The sequence below is a fragment of the Rattus norvegicus genome, chromosome 7 (assembly GCF_021556685.1).
Source record: "Rattus norvegicus strain SHRSP/BbbUtx chromosome 7, alternate assembly SHRSP_T2T, whole genome shotgun sequence".
Classification (NCBI taxonomy): Eukaryota; Metazoa; Chordata; class Mammalia; order Rodentia; family Muridae; genus Rattus; species Rattus norvegicus.
Window position 1 is genome coordinate 117,051,096 of NC_141540.1, and position 25,607 is coordinate 117,076,702.

Genomic DNA, 25,607 nt, shown 5'->3' on the forward strand with positions numbered 1-25,607 from the left:
TACAAGTTAAATAGGTTTACCCACCATAAGCCCTAGAGTCAGGCAGGACTGTCCACACAGCATGATGTACCTCTGGCCTCAGTCCCGGAATCCTCTGGGTAGCAGCAGGAGCAATAACCAAGCGGGACTATGGAGGGCGGCAGGCTGTGAAACGCACTGCTCAGCAAGTGGGCCTGCCCAGTCTCCAGACCCACATCTCCTCCAGGGCCATGCTCTGCCACTTCCCGCTCCCTACCTACCCAGTGGGATGCCACCCCTTACTGTGTCTGGAGTAAGACACTTCCACCTAAAGTAAAAGAGGAGTGGGAAACCATGTTCTAAAAGACCCAGCCTTCTCCTGGGACCCAGAGGGAGCCCCAAGAATGCCAGATACATTGCTGCGGACTGATACGGTAGCTCCAGCAAGGCCAGTGCGTTTTGAGGGAAGACTGTGTAAGATGGCCGAGGCAGGTTACTAAGGAACCTACATCACCATTCTTGACAGACAACATGTTGGTAGCTTTCAGTCAGGGTGCTCAGGGCCTGGCTTCTCACAGCAGGATATCCATGGGCAGCTCATATAAAGGACCCAAATATATCTTGGGGGCAGCTGTTTCCACGGTGCCTGAGGTCCCACCAATTAGTAGGCATGCTGATATCAGCAGTGGACATATGCCCACACGTACCTTTGTAAACATGCAATATAAGCAAGTTGGCCATGTATATGGTATAGAAACTGCTAAACAAATGAAAAAAAATTAAGCTGTTTGCTACCCAAGATGTTGTCCCCAAAGTGGTTCCTTGAGGGAAACTGAGATCCTATAGCCCAAAGGCCTCGATCTTCAGTCCTCAATGTCCAGACAGTGAACACAGTACAGAGGTTTGCAAAAGCCTAGACAAGGTCTTCCCTACCTTGATAACGAGATGCGCCGGGCCCGCCAGGAGGGTATAGATGAGGGGAAGGACGGAGCACCAAAGGAAGAGCTTGGGGTCTTCTTGACAATGCGGTAGCGGGTCTTGATCACCTTATTGGAGGGCGGAATCCGTATGTGCGCATTGGAAGCTGCAAGGAAAACCCAGGTTTTGCACAGGTCAGCAAGAGCTAGACTATCCTCCGAGTTAGAGGAAATTTCTATCACACCCTGCCTCCAGCCTCACTCCTTATACACACACAGATGTAGCCTTAGCTACCTCTCTCCTTAGCCTGGCAGAGAAGGCTTTAGGAGGTGGCTAGTGTAGCGTCCAGGAGAGCCTAGAACATCCTCACAGCCACCAAAACAAGATGGGGACACTTAAGAGCAGAAGTCCAGCAAGTGAGCCCTGGGCAATAGAGAGGCCTCACAAGTGAGAGTTCATACTAGGAACCCCCAAGACTCCAAACTCCAGGGGTCCCAAAGGCCAGAGCAGATAAGTCCAGCATGGGAGGGCACCAGAACACACACTTCCTCTGCAGTCCCTCCCAACAACATGCCCAAATAGATTTATGTACTTAATCACTGTTTTCATAACATTCTGTGGGGTGATATCCACGATGGCTTTTTCTTGCTGAATGTTTCTTGCAATTAGTAGGGATCTGTTTTGCCTGAGTTCCCTTCCACTTGATAGCCAGCAATTTCTCCATAGCTTCAAGGAACACGCCTAATTGCCCGACTTTCATAATGTACAGCTCTAACTGCCCAGATAATTAAAGCTAACACGGCCGCCTCTCATGGCTGCTCCCCTCTGACATGAGGCACAGGGCCCTAAACAGAGCCGAGTCAAACGTAGCCAGGTGGGCTGACCCCCCTTGGTCTGTGCCTAACTCCCTCTTGCCCCAGGACCCTCAAAGACACTACTCTGTCTCTGCTTAGCCCTTAGGCTAGGAGTAGCTCTGGGTGACCCAGCAGCAACTGTGACAGTCCTGAGATCAGCAGAGCTCCCACATCCCAACCTCCTGCGGTAGCACCTCAACCACACAGCCTCTGGAAAGACCAGGGAGAGGAGCTCACAGGCCCACTGTGCCCACACCACAACTGCCCTTCTTCTTTTAGATATAAGCAAAAGCCCCCACCACCACCACCACCTCAGACACTGATTGTCCCACTTGCAACCAGTCACTTACTGAAAAGTCTTCCAGGGCTTCCTGAAAGTCTCAGGGTCACTTGGTCAAAGCCTCTGGGTTGTGTTGAGGTTGAGTGACCCTCAGAGTGACAGTTCAAGAGCTATTTGGTTCCAGAGAATAGAGGCAAATGCCAGCCAAAACAATGCCATCACAGCATCTAGAGGCCTCATCCCAAACATCTTCCACCTGCCATCATGCCCTTGTCAAGAGTTTCTCTTCTCTTTTCTTTTCTATTAAAATACTGGTAAGAGTGCATTACGTTTATTTATTACCTGGGTAGGTGTCTGCACACATGCACATGAGCCACATCACCCACACGGAGGTCAGAAAACAACTTACGGGAGTCTCCTTATACCACGTGGGTCCCAGGGATCAAATTCAGGTCCTCACGTTTGGCAGCAAGTGCCTTTACCCACTTATCCATCTCACCAGCCTTCTGACTTTCATTTTTTCCTCCCCCTTCTGGTTCTCTCTGTTCCCATCTTTATCTGTCTCAAGGAGACCAAGGGGAAAACAGGAGTTCAGAGTTCAGGAACCAACCAAAAAAAAAAAAAAAAAAAAAAAAAAGCAAAAAGGGGCTGGGGATTTAGCTCAGTGGTAGAGCGCTTACCTAGGAAGCGCAAGGCCCTGGGTTCGGACCCCAGCTCCGAAAAAAAGAGCCCCAAAAAAAAAAAAAAAAAAAAAAAAAAAAGCAGAGTTCAGGAACCAAAGCATTAGAGTGGAAAAGAGGAGTCAGCAGCTAACAGCACACACTATTCTTGCAGAGGACCTAAGTTTGGTCTCCAGCACCCACATCAGGCAACTCACAACAACCTATGACTCTAGCTCCAGAGAATCTGACGCCCTGTCCTGCCCTTCATAGGCACCTACACCCTTATGAACATACCCAGACACAGACAGACACGCACGCACACACACACACACAAGATACGTCTTTAGTCTCAGCACTCAGGAAGCAAAAACAAAGGTAAGCAGATCTCTGAGTTCAAGACCACCCTGGTCTACTAGTGAGTTCTAGATCAGTCAGAGCTACATAAGTGAGGCCATCTCTCAAAAAACCTAAATAAATAATACATCCAAGACAAGCTGCATCACCTGGAATTCTGTGATCCTGAGTTACCCAAACGAATGTGCAACTCTGAGCACTGCCCGTAACTCACCATGTGAAAGACGCAGGGGAGAGCCTGGTGTGTAGTAGGTATCATTAAAAAAATGTTTGTTGAATCGAATTTTCAAGGTCTTAGGAGCAAGGAGAGGCCAACAATCAATCAATACAAGCTTGTTTCAACTAAGAGCTCAAGAATACAGGCATTCTCATTGTCAATAGCCCCAACATGACTTCACCGCCTGCAAGCCCAGCCCAAGGCTCGCTGCTTCTTCTGAGATGAGAATGTGGCCTACTGGAACCATTCTTTCCTTACATGATGCCAGTGCTCCCAGTAGACAGGGGCAAGTCAGCCAGAGCAATGCTCAGGTCCTACCTGTTTGCTCCCTATGCTAAGGTTCCCCATAAAAAACGGCTACAGGGTTCCCAATTAGTAGCTAGCAACTTCTGTTCAAACCCCGCTCGTGGGTCTCCTGAGCCTGCATAGCTGAGGTACAAATCCTAAAACCCTCCCACAGCCTAGAGCCAAAGCTTAGTCCTATAGCCCATGTGCTCCACAGCAGTCCAAGCTGGACTGGACTATTCCGGAACCCAGACTCCCTCTGACACCCTGGATTAAATCAAAACCAGCTCTGATTCCATTCCATGGCCATCTTTTTAGCTAAAAAGCTTTTCTTATCCAGCTTCCTCTAGGACGTTTTACACCCCCACTGCCCACAGGACTGAATTCTATGCAGCAGCTCAGAACAGTCAGCACTCTGGGTGGCAGTGGCTTCTGCTGGTCTCATCCCTCCTGCTAGCAAACCTGGGGTCAAATTTCTTCACTAACTTCCTGTATTACACTTAGTAGTGACCAACTGTCACATCAAGGAAACACAAGGTAGACTCTGACTCACTGACCTTGGATCACTGTAAAGCAAGGTGGGGTATTTTCTTACAACCTCACACCTACAATGGTCCCAAGGGACAATCCTCCCATGAGAGTGAAATTATTTGAGGGGTTCACAAAGAGGATTAGTCACTCAATAGTTAGTTGGGTGACATCTCCCTAGTCTGGCCACAAACTACTCTCAGTCCCTGGCCTTTTCCAGATGGACGGCTCAGATATATTCATAACAATGACCCTGGGGACACAGGGCAAATTGTCAGACAGATGGGCTACAGGAAGGAAAAACCTCAGATGTAGTAGCAGCAGGAGAAAGAGTTTCTAAGACTACGCTTAGCACACAGGGACCAGACAGGCTTAAAAGAGGATGGGCCCCTCCCTGGTGGACAGGGGATAAAGACTTAGAGCTACTGGGCAGCCAGACTGACAGTCAGGAACAGCCTCAGCCCTCCTCCCAGAGGACACAGGTGGGGGCAGCCCACCCCGCCTTGCTGGCTGAAGGGTTTTGTGTAGATAATCATGTTATTTAGATAGGATGTTGGTTTAATTCCCTTCATTACAGACTCCCAGGGCTGTAATTTTTTTTCTCCGCATGATGTATCCCCTGTGGCACGCTTCACTCAAATCAAGCCCCTCGCGCCTTTATTGCCTACGCTGCCCTAGCTGTGTTATCAGGCCCACACATGCAGCCCTCTCCGTCCGCCGTCCAGAGGTCACTTCTAATGACTAATCGAACTCATTAGCTTTCCTAATTAAAAACTTTACTACCGCAATGGAAGACAAACTACAAAAAACTGCTGGCATCATATTTGAATGGGATATGAGCCCCATCTATCAGCAGGGCTCCAGCTCCTGTCCGAGACTGAACCTTCTGGCAGTAAGGTTCAACACCCTCATTCCCAGGCTGGGAGCTGGTCAGGGGCAGCTCAAGGGTACCCTCAAGAGCATGGTTTGTACCCTCATCCAGGGACATCCTACCAGGAGGGAAGGAGGGAGACCACTCAGCCCAGGAAGTCTGGACAGCTCCTAAGTGGATGAGCAGAGGGCCTAGGAGTCAGTCACTGTCCAGCAGCACTGCCCTCATTCTAGAATGCTCCACCACAAATGGCAGAACCCTCCAATGGACGTCATGAGGCAGGAGTTGAGAAGCTGTTCAGACTTTTATGGAACTTCAAAGGGAAATGACTAGGAAGAAAATAAGTCGCTAATTTCACAACCAGTTAATAAATAGGATAGTTTAAGAATTAGCATTTTATGCAAAGAAATGCCTAAGGTAGCCCAGGAAAAAGCTGCTTCCCCACCTCTTGCTCCAGCTAGCTGAAGAGTCAAGGTGACTGTCCTCACCACAAACCCCACACAAACTCCCTTCAGGAAAAGGGAGGACACTTAAATGGAACCTGCCCTGACAGGAGCAGAGTGCAAAAGACTTCTGAGCATATCCAATAGTAGTGTCCACCAACCCCTTAGCTGGGGCCCCAGAAACAGGCAGGTAAAACATCAGCAGCTTCTATGGAGGTGGCTAACACAGGACAGTAGGAATCATCAGTGGCGTAAGAAAAACTCCTTCTGCTCCAACTGGATGAGGGGGTCAGCTAAGGAAGAGACCAGAGATTGGCACCTGAACACAGACTGTGCCCGAGTCAGAGTGAGGCAGACAGGCCGGTGGACAAGTAGGGCCTACAAAGGAGAATATGACCTTGTTGACAGAACCATGAAAATCTCTCCAAGTTCTTGACATTGGGACGCTTGGGAGTTGGCAGGCAGGGGTCAGATCCGCTGGGAGACTGCGTGAGGATGCGTGAGGACAGGGCCGAGACCCGAGGTTTTCTGGGGCTGGCTTCTCAGAGCTGTTATAGTACTGCCCAGGTGGAGGACAGGCCACAGAGATGGCTACAGGACTGAGGGCATCTTGCCCAGTCAGGCTCTCTGCCCCTAATTCTGTACGATTCAACTTTCTTCCTATATTGCCTAATCTGCTTTTTATCAGCAGCTATGCTGACACTTCTTCGATATCTTCAAACTGCCTATACTCTTCGCTGGCTGATGACAACTCTGAGAAGTCATCATGGATTAGCCCTTGCAGAAGCCACATTGATTTCTACTCTGCCCCATAAACCATGCTCCCTTCCCATTCGGCTCACCGGCTACATGTCCTGTCTGCCCATCAATAGTATCTTCTTCCAGGTCCCCAACAGCTCTCAGTGGCACTCGCTAAATTTATACATCCAACTCTCTTCTGTATAACTCTTATCATAGTTTCTGGTGAGGTGCAAGCTCGAGGCTAGCTCAGGATCTGTCCTGATGCACCTGGCCTGAGACAGCAAACATGAGCATGTGGCAGAAAGGCCCCGTCAGCAGGAACCAGTCTGACTCTTCTCTAGCATGGACAGGTGGTGGTGAGCTACAAGAGCCTTCAGGGACATGTTGACAAAGATGCGGCTATGCATATCACCTTGGCCTGGCAAGTGCTCCCTAATAATGTGACCCAAGACTAGCACGGGCCTTCATGCCCACCCATCTTCCTATAAGCCCTTTTCTTCTCCCTTATGCATTATTCTTGCCATCCTATAGTTCATGTGCATGAGTCCCCACAACTGCCGAAGGGCTCCAGAGCTAAGGCAGAGGCACTCTCCCGTGAGAGCAGACTTCTCACAATTAATTGCCTAATTAGTTGTGTTACAATAGATGGTGTTCCAGTGCCATATGTACACACAGCGGGCAAGACAGGAAACATCATTCCAGATATTACAGAACAACCTCTGAACTGGTTCTGAAGGGGCAGGAGTAGCCATGGATTACAGTCACAGGCCAGGAATAAAAAAGGGACTTCTTCAAGCAGGGACAGTTCTAGACAGCAGAACCCTAATCCCTGGTTAAAGAGAGAGACAAAAAGAGACAGAAAGACAGAGAGAAACTAGAGATTGACAAAAACGAGAGCATACTGGTGGGTACTCAGAAATACTTGACAAGTCAGGAGTCTTTAAGCCTGGAAGTCCAGCTCATGTGAGTGTCTTGTCCCTCCTGCTGGACTAGGAAATGGCTAAAAGGCAAAAAGGTCCAGCAGCGGAGGGGCAGGAATGGATCCCTTGCCTGTCTGGGATGAACAAGATCCAGAGAGCAGAGGTAGTGAGAAGTCATTTGAGCTTAGTGGCATCTGAGCAGACTCTCAGCTGAGACAGCACAGTGGGAAAGGGACACCGTCATATCCCATCCAATTCCACTTCCCAGAGGTCCCTCTCTTCTGCTGCAGTCAGCATGTGCCCTAGGATACACCAGTCCTCTCCAACAACTCATCCCCCCTCCACAACCCCTACAGAAAGGCTACATGTTACACAGAGATGAGCCTAAGAGGCCAACACTCAGGTCCGACTCTGTAAAGCCGGTAGAGTGCACCCTGTCAGCACAGGGCCCATCAGACTGCCTCTTCACAAACAACTGCTGAATTGCACTCTTGGGGAAATGGCCACAAAATTCTAAACAGAACATGCAGCACACATTTCTGAAAGGCCTCTGCTCCTACATTTAAAACCGTGACGTACCTCTGAGCTGTCTGCAAACCCCATGAGCCTGGAAGGAACACAGTGCCCACTAGTGCAGCAGGAGGGAGCAGAGGCAATGTCAGCAGGACTTTCTGTCACTCACAGAAAGCAGGGCAGGCAAGAGCTGCTCTGGAGTGAGAAGGCTCTTCCTGGCTTATGCAGGCATACCCTACCCTGTAAGGCCTGGGGATGGGACCTTACAGATATACAACACTGTAGTCCACACTGTAGCCAGGTGGCATAGTCAGTGACCAGAGCTTGGGGACATAGCAAGAATTAACCAAAACGAGGACTGGAAAACCAGCCACTTCTTAACCAGAAGAAATCGCCTCAGCCCACAGCTCATCACTCTTGGGGAATCCAAAATCAGGACCATATATGATGGGTGTGTGTGTGTGTGTGCGCACGCAAGTTTTAGCCCCTGAAGTAGCTGAAGGTCAGACAAGGTAGGCTCTGGCACTCCTGTGCCCTAATGGAGAGAGAGGATCCACAAGAGACTATTCTCCTTGGGGATCCCCAAGCCATCTAAATCCATTCCCGTGAGACTTGGAACCTTCTCTGGCTCAAGACTATTTCTCTCCCATTTCTGATATAACAACACATGCTTAGAACCAAAGCAGAGTCAAATGCCCTATCTCAAGTGCTGCCTCAGTTCCTCACCTCCCAGTGTCAAATTCTGGCTCTACCACATAGGCTTCCTCCAGCACAGACATGCAACACACACACACACACACACACACACACACACACACACACACAGAGCACACACAGCATACACACAGACACATGTACACACATGCACAGCACACACAGCACACACATGCACAGCACACACACATATAAACACACAGCACACGCACACACACACAGCACACGCACACACACACACAGCACACAGCACATGCACACACACATACACAGCACACACACATGCACACACACACATATATACATACAGCACACACACACATGCACAGCACACACATATACACACAGCACACGTACACACACATATACACACACAGCACATGCACACACACATACACAGCACACACACACTCACACACACATGCACAGCACACACACATATACACACACAGCACACGCACACACACATACATAGCACACACACTCACACACACACATATATACACACACAGCACACACACACATATATACACACACACAGACACACACACACATATATACACACACAGACACACACGCGCACACACAGTACACACACACACACAGACACACTATAATTTCCTTTTTCCGTAGCTCAGTACTATGACACCCATAGCTCCTGTATAAGGCAAAACTAAAGCTCCAGTTCTCATCCTACCAGCATCTTCAGTTTCTGTGCCACCAAGCTACTGCTACTAGAGCTGGGACATCCTGCTCTGAGGCTACAAAGGAAAGCACAGCTTCTACTGAGCCTAGCCCTGAAGCTCTGAGCTCACGCTTATGAGTATACCTGCATAGGAACATCTGAGTACAGCATCAGCGGTCAGGTTCCTACCGACACCAGGTAAAGTCAAAGACTGATCACACATCTCCCAGGCCAGAGGCACAGGGGTCCCTTTGTATGTCCATCTCCAATCTTTCGGATCCCTGATCATCTCCATCATCTCCTCTCCTCTAGGTAAGAAAGGAGGGGAAAGGAGATGAGAGGGAGGGGATAGGAGGAGGAGGGAGAGGAAGCTACTGTCAGGATGTAAAGTAAATTAAAAAAAGAAGAGTGCAGGCAGGCTTGGCTGGTTCAGTGTGTGGCTTCTGCTTCTAGAGAGCTGAGGCATGTTACCAGGTCCCATTCACTCCACCAGCAGTAACTCCCTCCACTGGACCATGGACGCGTAGAGCCAGCATGGCTTCCTCTCCCCCCTCCTCCTAGTTATCAGTTCGCACCTCTATACACCCAGACAATATAAGGGCCAGTACTACTAGAGGTAAACAATGTGTCTACTGGTCGATCCTTCACACTAGCTAGGAAGTTCTAACTGCTTTTCTTTTCCAGACACCAAGGATGGAGGATGTACTGCCTCTAGCCCTCAGTCATGGCAGCCAGGCAGTCAACAGCGCAAGGCCCCTCAGAGTACAAGAGATAATAATCAGTACTGATGAGTACTGCATCCCAGTCTGCTCATGCATGACATCTGCCTCCCTGCTGGTGGCACTTGCAGGCTGTGGGGACCAACGGCTGTGAGAGGAAGCAAACTCAAACCAGAAAAAGCTAAAGGTCTGACCCTGCCCCCTGGCTTCCCAAGTGCCCTAGACGCTCAACTATTTAGGAAGGCAAAAGTCAGATGATCGGACATCCCTGTCATTAGAAGGAGAAAGTTCTCTGCCTCTCACACTCTCACATAAAACAATGTAAATCACATGGTAGCCCTGAAGGCCATGTCAGCCCCTCAAGATACTGATGAGAAGAAGACAGCAAGACTTACAGGAACTGAGAGCAGCCTGCCTATACTACCTAGCACAGGGGCTCAGGCCACGTGGGCACCAGGTCACACCGCCTTTCTCAGAGTCTCTAAAAGGCACACGGGGCTCAATTCCTACTATCACAGCCTGGCAATAATTACAGAGGCACTGCATCCCCATCATGACAACTGCTAGAGTCAGGGCCGCCCATTTGAACTTGGCCTCCTATACCTGTCCACACCTCTACCTATACCCATGTCTTCGCCTATGTCCACAGACAATAGGCAGTTTGCTGCCTGTCTGCACATAGGTATAATGCCAACCTGAACTAGCCACAGAGACCACTCATACTTTGTGCTCCAACACCCGACCCAGCCCAGGTCTTTAGTACAAAGAACTCCACCCACCAACTCTCACCCATAAGGACACGGCCCAGGAGGTTACAGCTGTATTATCACAACAAAATTCCTGCCCTCCCACCACCCTCCTTTGAGAAAGAATCATTCATGTGCTTCCAGAGCCTGTCCGTCTGTTTTTCTAAATAAGGCAGGATGGCAGCTAAGGCACGGAGTGACTGGTGAACCCTCCCCATAGCCACGCTGGCGCGGCAGGAGCTGCCAGGGACTGTGCTCTAACAAGCTTCAGATGCGGGATGACTGGAATCACAAAGTATGAATTTTTATGAGTCTAATAAATCACTCTACTTTTCCTGTGCCTGATAGTTCCCAGCAAATCAAAAGGGAAAGACATGCCACAAGCAGCCAGGTCCTTGGGTCTGCAGGTGGACACAGGCAGCACAAGGGGCATCTCAGGCCCCTCCTAAGCACCTTGGCTCCGTACTCTAAGGACAGGCTAGTATGTCCAGAAGGCCCCTTTGGAACAGCAGCAGAACAACATGCAGGCAGAAGTTCATTAGCTCTAGAAAGGCCTGGCCAGAATCCCAAAATGGTAGAAAAATATGCCTCAAGTTCTTGCCAGCAGATAGGACCTATAGCCCTACAGGCAGCTATAGAAACTGGTCTTCTAGTTCCCAGCTTCAGAAGGGACAGTGACACAGGTGTGCACCTAACACTGAAATAGCAGCAAGAGCCAGCCCTGTGAGAGGAAGAGTCTCTTGGGTGTCATCTCCCAGCACAGGTTCCTGAAGACCTAGAAACGTCAGCCACTCTGTCTCTTCAAGTGTACATGGTCAAGTGACTGTCCACATCTCCTAACCCACAGCAGGCTTGTCATCAGCCTTTGTTGCAGCACCATGGAAACAAGAAATCCATCTTTGACAAACATTTACAGATTATCAAATCACAACAGCAGCCCCAGACAGAGCCATAAGTCACCCTAAGCAGCCATTCGCACTGCAGTCTGAGGAGTTTGGGCAGCTCGGTGATGATAAATAACCGCTGTCAGCCACCCTGTCCCCCTGCGCAAGATCCGTGTTCTCTGTTGTTCCACACTACCTGGTGTTTAATGACAACACTGTCAGCCCAACATTCAGCCACCAAAGCGGCTGCCGCCTCAGACTGTCAGAGCCCTATTAGAGGGAAGATTGAGACCCTACTCTTCCTAAAGTCACTCAAGCAACACAAGCTGCTAGTTCCTGTAATTATTGTGCGCTAGCCATCGATCGTGCACGACACCTGACCCGCCTGTATGAAATGGGAGTAGTTTGCTGTGTGACAGTCGCTATAGATTATGGGGGGTGAATCTCCCCTCCCCTTCTAACCATCACTCTATCCGACCTTAAAGGCTGGTGAGAAAAGAAGGAAAGATAGTGCCACCCACCATCAGAGAGCTGCCACCAACATAGTAGAGGTGGGCCTGCCCTGCACTTCTGGGGACCACTCAGATAGCCCCTAACTGGCTTACAGCTACACCCAGTCAACTTCAGATCCCAGGTGACTAGAAGGTAGCCTGTTCCACTTCAATATTCTATAGGGCATATGGGAAAGGACCTTCCTTGTATTGTGAGTCCTGGCTGGATTATGGATCATGATGGCTTCACCTTGTTGATCTGCTGCGACACTAGCTCCAAATAAGCAGAGGCACAGTGCTCCTCCTGTGCCACAGGACCACCTATAGCCCCCAAACCATAATGCAGCACACACCAGAGATGGTTTAGAGATGCTCCTAAACCTGATGCTCCAATCTCTAAAGATAGGTATAGCCCCAACTCGCCCAGGTGGGTTCATCGTTGCTCCATCATCCCTGTGACCTAGAGACCCTGTGACCCTCTTTCTTGGGATGTTTACGTCCCAAAGCCCTCTAGAGACCAAGCCCTCACATGGAAGCTAGTCAAATCACAGACATGCATGGGCAGAAGCATAGTGACAGAGGACAGGGCCTGCCTGTGTCAGCACTGCACCTCCAAGCTCTGAGTAAGGCATAGGCAGAATGCTCAGGCCCTCCTCACTCAATTTCAAGGGACAGGCCATAGTGACCTTTTAAATCAGATTCAGGTCCCCTCAATTTCTGTTAGTCACAGCTAACTAAATCCCCAGAACTCCAGACCAGCCATGTAAGCACCTTGAACATCATGGTGTTCAAGGCAAAGTAGGAGGACAGGGCAAAGGACAGGCTGCATCTGAGGCCCCCAGAACCTGAGCTCCTAAAGTCATTAAATAATTTCATTGAAAATCTGAGGAAATAGATTGGAGCTGAGGAAACAGCCTCAGCTTACCCTAAAAAGCCATAGATTGAACCATCATGAGGCTAATTCCCTCCTATCCATAGCAGTGAGCCACATGTAACCTTCCTACTAGTGGAGCCTGGCTAGACTCAGAAGTCAAGAGGATAGATCTCAAGGCTGAGTGGCTGCCAGATTGCCTGAGGTTCTAGCTCCATCTTGTAAACCTCCCCTGAGAGCACAAGCATCCTGTTCACCACTACTTGGCCTTTTCTTGGCTCCCTCTTCTTACTACCAAGAAAAGATGCTCTGAAAAGAAGCCTGAAAACCACACTCTAAAAACAGGCACAACTAAGAAGAAGCTGTATTCCTCTTGTTAACACTGAGTTACCAGGCCCTTCTTGGCCACTCTTCACTTTCCTTCTGGAATACCCTGGCCTTCTACTATGGAGCAGTAAGCCAGCTGCAGAGGGAAACCCTTAGAGCTAAATACTAAGTACTCTTTGGGAATATGTCACTGAGTCTGCACTGTGTACTACACTCTCAGGAAAGATCTTGTTCATATCACAGCTTTCAGAAAACATGTTCACCTGTACTTCTGCACATTCACACTTGTGTGTGTGTGTGTGTGTGTGTGTGTGTGTGTGTGTGTACACTACCCACAGAGCTGTCGATACAGACTGGGGTCTTGAGAAATCAGCAGGAACCTCCCTAACCCATAGCCCAGTGTAGATCCCGGCAGGCAGCAGGGCTCCCTCCCTGGCCTCAAATGAAGCCCACTGGTAGGATAAGCACCATCACCCTCAAAATGTGAAAAGTAGGGCTGGAGAGATGGCTCAGCGGTTAAGAGCACCCGACTACTCTTTCAGAGGTCATGAGTTCAATTCCCAGCAACCACATGGTGGCTCACAACCATCTGTAAAGAGATCCGATTCCCTCTTCTGGTGTGTCTGAAGACAGCTACAGTGTACTTATATATAATAAATAAATAAATCTTTAAAAAAAATGTGAAAAATACATTCTTTTCCTCAAGAGTCTCCCAGCCAGTAGCAATGGCACAATCTGCTTCAACATCTCCTGGTAACGTCTACCCTGGAACAAAGAACCTGCTAGGGCCTAAGGCCAAAAAGCAGCAAATGCTTATGAGGCCAGGGAAAGGGTGTCCTGGAGAGAAAAGGTCCTCAACACAGCACAGCACCTGTGGGAGCCAGAAATACTTCTGACCACAGGAACCTCCAATGAGGTAGGAACAGGGAGGGAAGGAGCAGAAGGAACTATGCTATGGTCTGGAGAAGGGCTAAGGGGTGCAAAGCCCACCAGGTAGTCGTCAACTCGAATTAGGTAGACATCTGTGGTGGCAGACGGATGAGTGATCTGCAAACAGCACTGACACCCTCCCCCCCCCACACACACACACAGGTGCAGCCCTCTAATTCATCTACAGAGCCCAAGGACTGAGGGTTCCAGGGTGAGGCCTCCTCTGGGCTAACGGCACCACAGGGAAGCTTCACACAGTAGCAGTAACCCCGAATCATCCCAAAACAGTGTCAACAACCCAAGCCTGCTCCCGTGGCCCACCTGACCACGAGACCTACAGGAACCGTGGGATCTGAAACCCAGATATAAGGGCAGAGCTGCTACTGCTGCCCTTGCCATCTAGGAGGCATAGTCAGAAGCCAGGTGGGCTTCTCCAAGACGCAAGGTGGGAGCTTCTGGAGACAGACAGGTGTTAAATTGGCCTCTGGAGTCGGGGGAGGTAGGGTCTTGAAAAGAATAAAAGAAATGAGTGCTCTAAAACTATACCTCCCAGGATGGCAAGCCCAGCATGGGCTCCTCAGCTGGGCTTGAAGAATGCTCACAGCACTACTATGAGTGGAGAGTGGCAAATAGATGGTCTGAGCCTGGCAAACAAGTCTCAGGAGACAATCTCTAAAACACTAGTCTAATTTCAACCTTCTAAACATATGCTGACAACTGTACACAGGACTAGACTTGTGGTGTGGCCATAGCTCAGAAGGGCTCGGTGTCCTCGTGTGAGCTATTCGGAATTCCAGGACGTTCTGAGAGACACTCATGAGGATTGTACTGCCAGCTGCTAGACAGCCCTAACCTTTCCAAACCTTTCATCTCAGGTGGCTAGGGCTCAAAAAGTACTAGAGGTCTCGCCCCAGGGTTTATGCTCTGTAGGTGACACGGACCCACAGCAGGACAAACAGCAGACTACATCTGGGCTACTTATCTGAACTCTAGTGTCCCAATTAGATACAATGCCCCACAAGGAGGAGGTAGAAAGAACACAGAAGATTCTAGTCGGGCCCTATGTTGAACTACACTACCTGGCTGAGATACCCAACTGAGACAGGAGGCTCAGAGTCAGCTGTGCCCCAAGCCTACTCCACACACCTCAGACTAGAAGAAAGCCAGGCAGTCTGTGGCTGGTTATGTGACAGGTGCCCAAAAAAAACTAGCCCCCCTGAGTGCGTGCGTGCGTGCGTGCGTCTGTGTGTGTGTGTGTGTGTGTGTGTGTGTGTGTGTGTGTGTGTGTGTGTGTGCGCGCGCCAACATCTCCACCTAGGCAACACCTTCAGGACAAAGGAGAAGCTTTATTTTCTTGCTTGGGGCTAGAAGGCTCTGGGACTCAGTATTGTAGGAGAGAATGGAGAAGACAGTGGTTGGCTTCTAGTCAGAAGACTCCCCCACACAAGTTACCCATCAACCTACCTAAACTAGATGCTTTGTACTGACCCTGTAGGGCCAGGCACCAATGGAAATAAGCATGCAGGTCATGAACAGCTGCAAGCCTCTAAAGAAGCCCGCGAATCCCTGGGTTCGGTCCCCAGCTCCGAAAAAAAGAAAAAGGAAAAAAAAAAAAAAAGAAGAAGCCGGCGAAGACTCACAGATGGATCAAAAGTATCAGAACGGAGATTGGGACACAGGCTTATCTCCAAGGCCAGGGTTCCTATCTGCCAGGCCTAAGAGACAGACACTCAAACAAAGCCACAAATAACTGGACACTTAATGATCACAAGCTGCTGGATTTACAGTCATCGGACCCAGCTATAGATTTTCTTTGCAAATTCCATCAATTTCTATGCATTTAGACTAAATCTTCAATTTGGAAGCCATGAGCCCTAAAACCCCCAGCTATATGACTGTGCTGCTTTCTTGGCTACTCCTAACCTTGAAGACTTCCTCTCTAGCAGCCTAACCTATGCCTTGTTTTCTCCTCCTCCTCTTCTTCCTCCTTCTCCTCCTCCTGGCAAGACACTAGCCTCATACAGAGAATGAGAGCCCTTTACAGTAAACAAATCCTTATTGGCAATACTTAGCCACCACCATGCCCGTGGCCACAAGGGAAGGAAGGGATGAGCGATCAGAAACTCCCTAACAAGCAGAAGGCCACAATGGCTGCAGTCTCCTCTCCAGGGTTTCCTATGCTACCTAGATGCTCTGACAACAGGAGAGACATACACAGCCTGGCCCTGAGACAGATCCTGTACCTAAAGATCTTCCTTTGGCAGGATCACCAGAGGGACCCCAGCATTAAGTGAAAGAAAGGCACTCAGCTCCAGATTCCAGTGGGCAAGCTATCATGAGAGGCTGGAACTCCATCTGGGTCATACTCCCAAAGAGGATGTGAGTCAGGAAGACTGCAGATGTCAAGAGGAAGGCCAGCAAGGGGCTCAGTCTAGGGAGTTCCAACCAAGAGCATCACAAATGGCCTCCCAGCCTGACCTAGACTCTGATTTCGGTAACTCTTCAATGAGCAAGGACACAGCAAAGGCCCTGCTGGTCTCCTGACCAGGAGTGGCCCCATCAGCCTCCAGCTCTTTTCCCTGGCTACCTTCTTGACAATAGCACTAGCCTATCTATAATGGGCTACAAGAACAAGGAGCAAGCTGTTCAGGAAACCCAAGACCCAACCTACCCAGGCCTTGCTTGTTATGGGTTATCCCTATTTATTCCTTTGCTGTACTCTACAATGTCCCTGAGCCAGTCAGCACTTAAGCAAAACATAAATTAGTACTGGAGACCACTCACCACTTCCTCCCAGGCCTGAACATCAGAGACCACTGCCCTGGGCACTCCAAAGTCCTGACTCTCCCTGCAGTTCCCTCAGTTGCTATCAGTACCAGTACCCACTACTACCCTGCAACTAGTACTCAATCTCATCCAGCAGCCCACTCTATGAGCGATGCGCAAACACAGAAAGTCTCACCCAAGTTCAGCTTTATCATTAGTCTCCACTTGGACCAAACTCCGCAGCCTCACACCTCAGGTCAGCTACAGTGGATACAGTGGATTCAGAATCCTAACCAGGCCGGACTTCTCACAAGCCTCTCCCAGGGGCCTCGAGCTGGAACAAGGAGAAAACTGCAGGAAGAAGGCCGCCTCCAGGATCCCAAAAGCTGCCCTACTCACCAAGCAACCCTCTCACCACTCTGCTCCAGAAACTCTTAGAAGCCACAGGTCAGTGAGCTACACACAGGTCACCAAGACACAGCAGCCTTCTTCTGTTAGTGACAATTTGGGCTGAGCACCTCACACACCCAGCCTGCCGATGAGAGAGTGAGTCCAAGGCTTATAAAGCCACAGGGCTTCACTAAGGGGTTCCTATTGTTCTCTCTCCTCCTCTTCCGGAACAGACTCTGCTTGCTGCTGGTTTGATGTAAACTTGACACAAGCTAGAGTCACTTGAGAAGCAGGAACCTTAAATGAAAACAATGCCTCCACCCCCAACCCCAGTGACCTGGGGGCAAGGCTGTAGGGCATTTTCTTGACTGGTGATTGGTAAGGGAGGGTCCAGCTCATTGTGGGTGGTGCCACCTTTGGAGCTATGAGAAAGCAGGCTGAGCAAGCCATGAGGAGAAACCCATAAGCAGCATGCCTCCATCCTCTGCTTAAGTTCCCTCCTCCAGGTTCCCACCTTGAGGTCTTGTGTTGATGTCCTTTAATAATTTCTTGCAGTGATGTAGAAGTATAAGCAAAATAAATCCTTCCCTCCTGAAGTTGCTCTTGGTCATGGTGTTTCATTGTAGCAATAGAAAGCCTAGCTAATATAGACTCGGCTCAGCTAACAGGCCATCAAGCACAGTGAACTCTTGATCCTACCAGCATCCTTGGACCTTAATGGACCTATACCCCAATTCTTCCTGGGGCTCAGTAAAAAATATCCAGTCAGAACTGTCCAATGAAGAGTCCCTCCCTGGCAGGACAATCATCCACTGGCCCAGAAGACTGACTCTGTAGGTCCGCTCATAAAACTGAAAGAAGACATCCATCCTCAAGCTGCTTCAAATCTCTCATACGCATTGTCTACTACTCTCTATAAAATAACCAAACATGGGAGCAAGTCAGATTTGACTCAAAACTAAGGAAAAAAACCCACACACAACAGACAGCAAGACATCTTAATGTTTTTAAAAGTACAGTGGCACTTTCAGCCATTTTCCAGTATCTCGCCAAAAGGACAAACACAAAAGGAAAGAGGAGAGGCACTCAGTCTATGTTCTCTAGGCCTTTAGGAAACACGGAGTTGGTCCTTTGTCCACACACATGCAAATCCACAAGAAGGGTGATGTTGTAGACATCAAAGGAATGGGCACTGTTCAGAAAGGAATGCTTCATAAGTGTTACCATGGCAAAACCGGAAGAGTCTACAATGTCACCCAGCATGCCTCAGGCATCACTGTAAACAAGCAAGTTAAGAGCAAGATTCTGGCCAAGAGGATCAATGTGTGGATTGAGCACATCAAGCACTCAAAGAACAGAGACGGCTTCCTGAAGCAGGTGAAGGAGAATGATCAGAAGAAAGAGGAAGCCAAAGAGAAGGGCACCTGGGTTCCACTGGAGCACCAGCCTGTGCCACCCAGAGAAGCCACTGTGGGGACTAACAGAAGAGAGCCTGAGCTGCTGGAGCCCAATCCATATGAATTCATGTTATAATGTACAAAAAGGAAATAAAGGACCCGGACTGCAAAGTGTTTTCCTTAAAAAATAAATAAATAAATAAATAAATAAATAAATAAATAAATAAATGAATAAAAATGAATAAAAGGTGAATGCTGAGCTCAGAGCAGTAGAGCATGCAAAACACCTTAGGAGGTCCTGGGTTCAGGCTGCAGCACATCGAAGTTAAAGTCCAGACTTGGACTTGAAAAAAGGACTAATTGAAAGCCAGGTGAGTTGTACCTCTGATCCCAGGACTCAGTCCTCAGGAGGCAGAGCCAAGTAGACCTCTCTGAGTTTCAGGCCAGCCAGAACAACATTCTTTTCAAATGCAATTTACACAAGTTGAGCTACAAATTTGCAGAAACATTCAATGGCCTGAAATCCAATTGAACACACAAACTGAAGTAAAAAACCATTAGTTAAAATAACTTCAAAACCCCCATGTCTGCAAATTAAAAAGTACCTTTTATAACCCACAGGTCAAAGGAGGAAAATCACATTAAAAACTATGAAGTGTCTGGAGAAAAACAAAAATAATTAACTTACGGAAAACAACTAAAGCAAGCCACCAAGATGGCTTAATATGTAAAAGCTCTTGCCACCAAGTTGGTTGACCCGAGTTTAATCCCCAGGGCCCACATGGTGGAAGGCATCCTGTGACCATCATATACATGGTATGGCACGTGTGTGTACACACACACACACACACACACACACACACACACACACACACCCCAAGAATATGAAATGTAGTAATTGTGAAAAGCTACACCTAGAGTGAAATTATAACAGACTGCACATTTAGATATCTAAAGCCTGGGTTCCATGCAATGCCTCTTCAGACCCTCACGCTGACTGGCTTCTGTGGTAGGTGGGGTCCTACCATGAGCCCCTCCCTGTCCGGTCTCCTTGCCTGCTCACATTTAAGCACTATAACCCCAACCAGTCCTCATTCTCTGGTCATATCAGGGTCCATGACACAGGAGTCAAGATGAGCTTACAGCCCTTGCCTTCAGGCGCTCACCAACCATGCCCAGCAGCCCTGATGCCCAGATCAAGTTATGGGTGTAGGAGACCATCCTGAACTAAAATCAGATGAACCCCACCCAGGCATGTGTTTCCCTTAAAAATTAAGAACGCCCATGCATGAAGGAAAGGCCAAAGAACAGTTTTAGAGGGTTTTTTTGTTTGTTTATTTTAAGAACAATCTTTCTGAGCAAAGCATATTCTTTTTTTTTTTCTTTTTCTTTTTTTCGGAGCTGGGGACCGAACCCAGGGCCTTGCGCTTGCTAGGCAAGCACTCTTACCACTGAGCTAAATCCCCAACCCGCAAAGCATATTCTTAGAGACCCTTGACACAGCTGTCAGTCCTAAAGCCCAGACCTACTTGCCCAGCCAGCTGGCTGCTCATGTCAAACTCAGACACACCCTGGGTAAATTTCACCATTGGGCTCAAGCACAAGTGTCAAACAGGGTCTCTGTGCATCCTGCAAGCAGCAATGGCAGTCATACCCTGCTCCTTTGCACAAGGCCAGCCCAAAGAGAGAGCTAGGCTCTCCATTCAGCCCCCAGTCCAGAAGCCTCAGCAGGCATTCCCTATCCCCATAGGCCTGCTCATCTTCCTCAGCCAGCCATGGCTGGGGTGCTGCCCTGGAGTTTCCAGTGGAATTCTGCAGGAATAACACCCTTTCTATTTAGTGTCCTTGACCAGAGGGACCAGGTCGAGTCCTTTCACTGAGCGGAGGCAACCCAGGAAGGCTCCCTGGCAAGAGGACAAGAGGAGGCCCTGCCTATCCTGGAACACTCTCCAGGCTGCTTTCCATGCCCAGGTGTCTTAAGCAGGAAAATAACTCCTCATGGGATGCTCTCAAGCCCATCACGAGCACCCCTTCTAAGCCAGGCAGCTTCCAGCATCATTCCGTGGCTCATGTCCCTGAGCACCAAGCACAGGGCTGCTGCCCCTGGCTCTGCATGGCTCCAGAGGGAAGGCTCTCCTATGAAAAGGTAGACCTGAGAAGAGCTCTTGGGCAGCCTAAGCCATGAACTGGTGACCCAAACCAGGTTCCCTGTCACACTATGCCAGCATTTGACACTTGCTGCTGTAGGCCTTGCTAACTGTGCTTGAGGATAGACCAGGCCATAGGGACAGTGTCTAGGACAGTTCTTATGCCATGTTCTCTGAGAAAACTCCTGGGTACCCAGTAATGTAACCTTAAGGGAGTCATCAGCTTCTGTGGGCAGATGGACAAAGCTTAACTCTGCTGCCCAAAGCCTAGTATGAAGCTAATCTCTGGAGACCCTTAAGTCAGCCATGCTCAGTGGCTAAGGGGCAGTATTTGGTCAAAAGTCAGTCAGGACCTAGAGAAGATAGGCAATTCTTTGACCAGGAAGAAAGTGACAAAAGAAGAAAACTACTCTCGCTTCGATTTCCAGAGGAGCTGGCCAAACTGTCCTAAGCCGGAGGCGAAGGCCTGCTGTCTTAAAGATATAAGCACCAGCCACCCTGATGCCACCATCTTCCCAAGCCAGGAGTCAGAAGGGGCAAGCTCACCAGGAGTAGCACACACGTGTGTTCATGCCAATTCTTGTGGAATAATTAATTAGCATGGTTGCAACAAACGTAAAATTGGAGGCCTCCAGCGTGCCTGATAATTTATGCAAGATCCAAGGATCGCTGCGGATGCCTTTCTCAGAACCTAATTCAGCATTTTCTTTTTTCCCTTATGAAAGCAGGACTCCAGATTTAACTGTTCTCATGCCCTTTAATAGTGTTTGCCATAGTAAAATCGAACAGTCCAGCTGCATACAGTGAGCAACAATGGATCGCAGACCTGAGGCACTGGACAGGGCTTCCCAGGCAGCGGCAGCGGCCACCACATAGCACAGAGCAACACCACAGAGCAACATCACACAAGTCGGGAACACCCGGAGGGTCCAGCTCCTTGATCTGCATGGAGTCCCTGTAATTTTATGGATATGTTTAAAAAAAAAAAAAAAAGACAGTAGTGCAAAGAACACAGAAGATCCAAACTCCCTCAGAAGACAATGGCACCAACCAGCCTAGAGAGGATGTGTACTTTATGTGTACAACATCTCAGGCAAATCCTAGAACTTGAATACCAGATGTGGCTGCTCCCAGCACCCACCATTAAAGGGTATCTATCAAGCCCAGCCTCTTTCCAGATCCCTGCCCTGAGCCCTATCCCACCACATGCAACCAGCCACCGTGTGTACCCTAAAAGTACCTGAGGCTTCAATGCACTTCCAAAACCCTTCCCATAGCATCTGCTGCCTCAGTGTAGTTATGACTAGAGAAAAGCAGCATGCATCCTTGCTGTCTAACTTGGGATCCCGATTGAAGCTCTCGGCTTCGCTGCCTTGGGCTGCACTGGAGAAGGCAGCCAGTCAAGACCACCAAGAGCTACTGCCAAAGCCTAGGTCAGTAGGAAAGGATGCTGTCACAACCACACTGCCACACTGCTCTCTGGCTCAACTCTATTGGAAGTCAGCTCCCCAAAGGCCACAAGGCTCAGGGACAAGCAGAGGACTGGGCATCTGAGAGACCGCAGATCACACTGCTGCTATATAGCCAGTCTGTGAGCATTCTCATCTGCTAACCCTCCTGCTCCCAGATTTCCCCAACTGCCCTCACTGACACAAGTGGTGAGACAATGCCATTCCATAGCCAGCCGGAGTTATGGGATGTTCATAAACCCTTCTAGCATGCCACTACTGGCTCCCACCCACCAGGAACACTTGGCACAGGGCAGGAATAATATCCCAACAGGCAGGCCTGTTGTTTCTCCTCGCAGGTCAGTCCCTTTCAGACTCTCAGCCTCAAAGGCTGAATACAATGATGCTCCAATAGGCTAGGCCTTGGAAGGACCTGAGATCTCCCAGTGAGCAGAGCTGCTTTCAAAAGGCATCAAACATGCCACGATGCACTCCTTTCTGCCCACATACTGACCAAGCCCTACCCAGCTTAAGTCAGATGAAACAGGTATCCTCCAACCAGCAGGGTTGCTCACCCAATAAAAGCTTTGGGTTGAAGCCAGAAATTGGCTTCTAACATATGTGGTGAGAAGTAGAGAGAAAAACCTTCATCCAGAATACTGTGCAGAAGGAATCCCTGTCCCAGACAGTGCTTCTGAAATGGGATACGCTACCTTCTTGCTCGGCACCAAGAGACTCACATCTATGTGACGAGAGTAGGACGAAGCCCTCATACAGGGCCTTTCTAGTGAAGCAATACAGACAATTAACACAGAATCCACACAATACAGAAAATGAAGCAGGAAGTGGGAATTCCACGGTGATCTTAAAGCAGATAGGCTTGTAAGGCTGACCATGGGCACTTAGCAGTTGCTTGAATAAAGGCAGGAACCCTATATATCTGCAGAAAGTAGGCAAATGTGGAGTGTGGAGGTATGGCTAGCCAGAGAAGGTGGGGCCTACTCACAGAAAAGGAACATCTGACTGGATATGGGAAAAGCCTTCAGAGGCAGGGCCTACTGAAGGGGCAAAGTCTAGTGTCTGGCCAGAAGAGGTGGGACTTGACTGACAGGGGTAGGATCTAGCCCATGAATGAACAAGTCCTGGCCAAGAAGGAGTAAGGCTTTCAAAAAGAAGCAGGCTTTTAAAGGACAAAGTCTAGGCAGAGAGAAGGCAGGCTTAATCAGAAGCAAGAAGTCAGGATGGTGGCTCATGCCAATAATCGCAGTACTGGGAGGCAGAGGCAGGAGGTTCAGGAACATCCTTAGCTGCATACGTAGCCTAGGTTTTAAAAATACACATCACAATTCAAGGCCTCTCTGGGTTACAGTGTGAGTCCAAGGCCACACTGAAAAGATTAGTAACACTCTGTCTAAAAGTAAAAAGTAGGGGTTGGGGATTTAGCTCAGTGGTAGAGCGCTTGCCTAGGAAGCGCAAGGCCCTGGGTTCGGTCCCCAGCTCCGAGAAAAAAAAAAAAAAAAAAAAAAAAAAAAGTAAAAAGTAAAAAAGAGAACTGAGGATGGAGCTCAGTGGAAGAGCATGTGCTTGTGCATTCAAGGCCCTGAGTTCAATCCCCAGTATCACGGATGAGTGGGCAAACTAAGTGTGAAGCTATGAGCACAGGAGGAATATGGGTAGGTTTCCTCCCATATCCCAAACCACCTGGCAAGCAGCCCTTATCCCAGAATAGCTAAAAAAAAAAAAAAAAAAAAAAAAAAAAAATCATGATTCATGATCTGAAATGATCCATGACCCATGTATACCAAAAAGCCTGCTTGGGAACTCTGCCAGGACAGGGGATGCAAGGCCTTTTTAAGGGCCAAAGAATGAAGCTGATGGGCAGGGCCTAAAAGCACACAAAATCAGGTCATCAGACTTAAAAACATTTGTCTAAATGGCCAGGAGGGGCAACGGAGAAGCTGTCCTACCACAGTATGGAGGCAGGCCTCACCCAGACACTAAGAAAGATTGGCCAGAGCTCTGGGGAGGCTGCCTTCAGAATGGCTAGAAATGAAGGGTAAGGTCAGCTCTGAGAGAACACTGAACATCTAAGGGGTCCTCAGTCCTCAGATTGGTTCCAGTCCTAGGCTGAGGATAGCAAAAGAGCGACCCAGTTTGTAGCAGGGTGAGTGAAGCTGACAGAGCATATACTGGGAAGACTCCCTGAGCACTTCCTTAAAAACCATTGAATGTGGGAATGAACACCCATCCCAGCAGGCTTTCACCATAGGCAGGACAAGAGGACCTTCACTGAGTGATCTATGGCCAGACAAGGAGCCAAGAGCCTTACTTATCTTTATGCCAGTAAACTAAGGGATGGTTCCTGCCACAAGCTGAAGAACTCTGTCCTGGAGGTAGGTAACTATCCCCAGGAGGCTCAGGTGAAAACCTAGGAGGCTGGTAGGCGTCAGTCTGCATGGTGAACTCAAAGTTCACCTAGCCCTTATTATCCAGTCGTCTAGCAAGCCCTAACCCAGAACCCACCTAATTAATCCTTTACCAAGAAGACTATTTCCAGGGCAAGGACAAGGTTTGTTGAAAGAATTCTTAAATTTTATTTTATCATTTGTTTATTTTTATATAATTCATTCATTTTATTTATTTTTGGTTTTTCAAGACAGGATTTCTCTGTATAGCCTGGCTGTCATAGAACTGACTCCGTAGAAGTCAGAGATCTACCCACCTGCCTTCGCCTCTAGAGTGCTAGGACTAAAGGCATGTACCACCACACCCTGCAATTCATTTTATTTTTAACAGTGTGTGTGTGTGTGTGTGTGTGTGTGTGTGTGTGTGTGTTTGTGCACGCCATGGGTGTCAATGGAAGCTGAGGGTGTTAAGATGTCCCAAGAACAGGAGTTACAGGCAGTTGTGAGCCACCTAACGGGTGCTGGGAATCAAACTGGAGTACTCTAGAAGAGCAGTACATCCTCTTAACTGCTAAGCCATCGTCCCGGTCCTGTTTTTAAAAACATTTTATTTTAAATGATCTCTGTATGTGTGCCCTTCTGTAGGTATGTGTGCATGCATGCACATATGCATGAAGTCCAGAAGAGGGTGACAGATTCCCTGGAGACGAAGTTAAAAGCAGTTGTGAACTGAATTTGAGTCCTCTGCAAAAGCAGTAATGTTTTTAACTAAACCCCAAGACCAAAATTTTAACATACTTATAGGAAGAAAAGGACAGGCAATGGCCACATATCCACCATGTGCAGATAAAAGAAGAGGGCCTTCCTATTCACGCCTACCCCTGAGAGGTGCTAACACACAGCCTGTCTACCCACAATGGCTCTTTCTTGGCAACGGACAGCTAATGCTTCCAAGAGGCTATTGGTTAGAAGCCCATGACTTACTGGTACTAAGGTAGAGCAGTAGGTGCTATATCAGATTAAACAGCACCCATGCACACAGCTCTGGGAGCCAAGCCACATCCTAGGCCTAGGCCACACCTCATGAGTGAGCGTGGGAGCTCACTCCAAGCCTCCCAGGTCCCACATCCCCACGCTGACCAG

General features: G+C 48.8%; 1 protein-coding gene across 3 annotated transcripts in view; it reads right to left on the bottom strand.

Moving 5' to 3' along the window:
• Zc3h3 (zinc finger CCCH type containing 3) overlaps nucleotides 1-25,607 on the bottom strand; it is an 84,728-nt gene that overhangs the window by 51,828 nt on the left and 7,293 nt on the right. For all 3 annotated transcript variants that reach the window (NM_001134865.1, XM_087556526.1, XM_087556525.1), the window contains 1 exon segment: nucleotides 892-1,042. In NM_001134865.1, coding sequence (NP_001128337.1) covers nucleotides 892-1,042 — 151 coding nt within the window.